At 39.5% G+C, this 2,487-nt stretch overlaps 1 protein-coding gene across 1 annotated transcript; it reads right to left on the bottom strand.

The window, feature by feature from the left end:
- Nucleotides 1–269: 269 nt before the first annotated feature.
- Nucleotides 270–2,230, bottom strand: LOC109063931. The gene is made up of 3 exons (XM_019080941.2): nucleotides 1,576–2,230; nucleotides 1,089–1,393; nucleotides 270–928 (listed from the first exon to the last, which is right to left on the bottom strand). Exons 1-3 carry the CDS (start codon nucleotides 1,764–1,766, stop codon nucleotides 573–575), a joined length of 852 nt encoding a protein of 283 aa, XP_018936486.2. The 5' UTR covers nucleotides 1,767–2,230; the 3' UTR covers nucleotides 270–572.
- Nucleotides 2,231–2,487: the final 257 nt, after the last annotated feature.

Genomic DNA, 2,487 nt, shown 5'->3' with positions numbered 1-2,487 from the left:
ACTTCAGTAAAATTTTACTGAAGTACAAGTAAAGTTACCAGTCTAATCTACTCAAGTAAAAGTAAAAAGTACCTCATTAAAAATTTACTCAGAGTAAAAGTTACCAAGTTACTTTTTAACAGCGGGGGATTCTAGTGTAGTTCAAAAAAGACAAGGGGATATAAATCTCAAACTAGTTTTTAATTGAAGGAACACAAATTAAATACAAATTAAAGTGCAATAATACAGAAAATTCTAAAATAAATAAAAATAAAAACCATTCAAATTATTTAGGAAGATATGAGTCATTTATTGCAGATCATCTCATAAAACATTTTAAACAATACAACCACTGAATATGGCTGTGAACTGGATTCAGTAGAGCATCCTTTTCCTAAATACAAATGGGTCGTGCTACAAAACTTTAAATCTAAATTGGGTCAGAGACCTTCAAGTATTTAAGACAAAACTGTGCCATTTTCAGATAACAGACCTGTGGAATAACAAAACGTCAAATGAACAACATGGTATTTTTTTTAACATTTCCCTGCCCTTCTGTATATCTTTACAGTGTATTTGTGTGTTCATCCTTACTATATGAACTTTTTGTTAAGTTTGAGCAGCAGTTGATTTTCAAAGTTAGCAGAGTTCATCCTTGCCCGCTTTGCAGTGAACAATAGTCCAGCACAGCTGAAGAGACGCTCACAGGCGGCTGAGGCAGGAAGACCAGTGTTGAGTTTGAGAGAAAGGTTTTTGATGTGTGGAAATGAGTTCAGCAGATCCATTTTGTTTGAGATACAAGCAAGGTACCCATCTAGCTCCCCTGTACCTTGTGACCTTCTGGACTTCATGGAGGAGAAGAAATCATCTTCGTCTGATGAATGTTGCCCGACTTGCTCCACAGCTGCCTCTGCCATCTGGTCAAGATGTTGTCTCACATAGACCAGACCTGTTGAGTGACAACACACAATGCATAATGAATATTTCTGTCAATGCAGAAACTGCAAAGATTAATATTACTGCACTTAACAACACACTATTACTGAGTAGTAACAAAGTAGACAAAACTGGGATTGAAATTACCAACGGATTACACTATGAAATCATACCTGCTTCTATGATTTCACCCCTCTCAGTCCATGTGTTCTTAAGGATTGAGGCAGCAATCAGTTCAGGCTCTTGCATCATCCCACCAAAGCGCTTTTGGACACCATCCTGAACTGCTCTGATAAGGGGAAGACACATCTTGAAGGATGTCTCCAGTCTGATGAGTTTTGTTTGTAATTGGAAGATCACTGGCAGGAGCCACCCCATGTGTGTGTTGGTCTCAGACTGAAGAATGTTCAATGCCTTTACAACAGGTTTCATAACAGTGCAATACTCAGTCAGGAAAACAATTTCAGCGGGACTCAGCCTGTAGGACATAAAACATATGCAACTTTTAAAAAACTTCTTCCAAGAATAGGTGTGGAATGTGTAGCCAAGTATGGAAATGTATTTTGACAATTTTACACAAATATATATAAAAAAAGAAACACAAAGGGGAACTTTGTCATTTCATACTTATGAAATTATTATTATTTTTTTTAAACTCACATTTTCACTTTGAATTCTTCACAGACATTTCTGATGGCATCTTCACCATTCTCTTGAATGATCCTTATGATTCTCTCCACAGCCATGTATGTAGAGTTCCACCTAGTCTTATTTGGTCGGATGAGCTGGAGCTTGCATTTATCTTCAACAATTTCTGCTGCCATGTATGACCGACCTGACTTGTTCCACATTGCTTGGCATTTCCCAAAGGCTGCACGTGATAGCCGTTTGTATGTGTCATTGTTCTTTTCTGCCAAGGCAGCATCTGTTGTGGCAACTAAATTTAACAGGTGGCATGCACACCTTTGATGTGGAGGAAGCTGATACTCAAGACCGCTGTCTTGTTCCAGGATGCTGAATGTGTCCAGGTAATCAGCTTTGGGCTCTTCAGAAGAGTCTTGATCTGATTTGGACTCTGCTTCCTCAGTCTGGCTTTGCTCACCAAACACACTGAATGCCTTGATGAAGTTTGAGCCACTGTCTGTTGTGGTTTTTACCACTTTTCCCGTTATTCTATACTGACAATGAATGTCATCAAGAGTGCCTGCCAGGACATCAAAGGTGTGTGACCCTTTCAATCTCTGGCAAGCAAGTGCGGTGGATCTCCTCTCCAAGGTTTCCTCATCTATCCAATGAGCTGTCACCCCTATGTAACTTTGCTGGTGCGCGCAGTCCAGCAATCAGTAGTGGTGGCAACATAGCTGACTTTGCTAAGGTGTGACAACAAAGTCTTCTTCAACTGATTGGCAGCTTCATCAATTCTGGTCCAGAGAGTGGGTCTGGATATGACCTTGCATTGAGGATTTAACGTAAGTAAAAGTTCTTTAAAAGCAGGTTGTTCAAACCAAAGAAAATGGATGAAGACCCTCTCACAAATGAATTGTGGCCTAATGGTTAGAGAGTCGGACTTGC

Source organism: Cyprinus carpio, chromosome A15, assembly GCF_018340385.1.
Source record: "Cyprinus carpio isolate SPL01 chromosome A15, ASM1834038v1, whole genome shotgun sequence".
Classification (NCBI taxonomy): domain Eukaryota; kingdom Metazoa; phylum Chordata; class Actinopteri; order Cypriniformes; family Cyprinidae; genus Cyprinus; species Cyprinus carpio.
The sequence above is the reverse complement of the archived record's forward strand: the minus strand, read 5'-3'. Positions and strand labels throughout refer to the sequence as shown.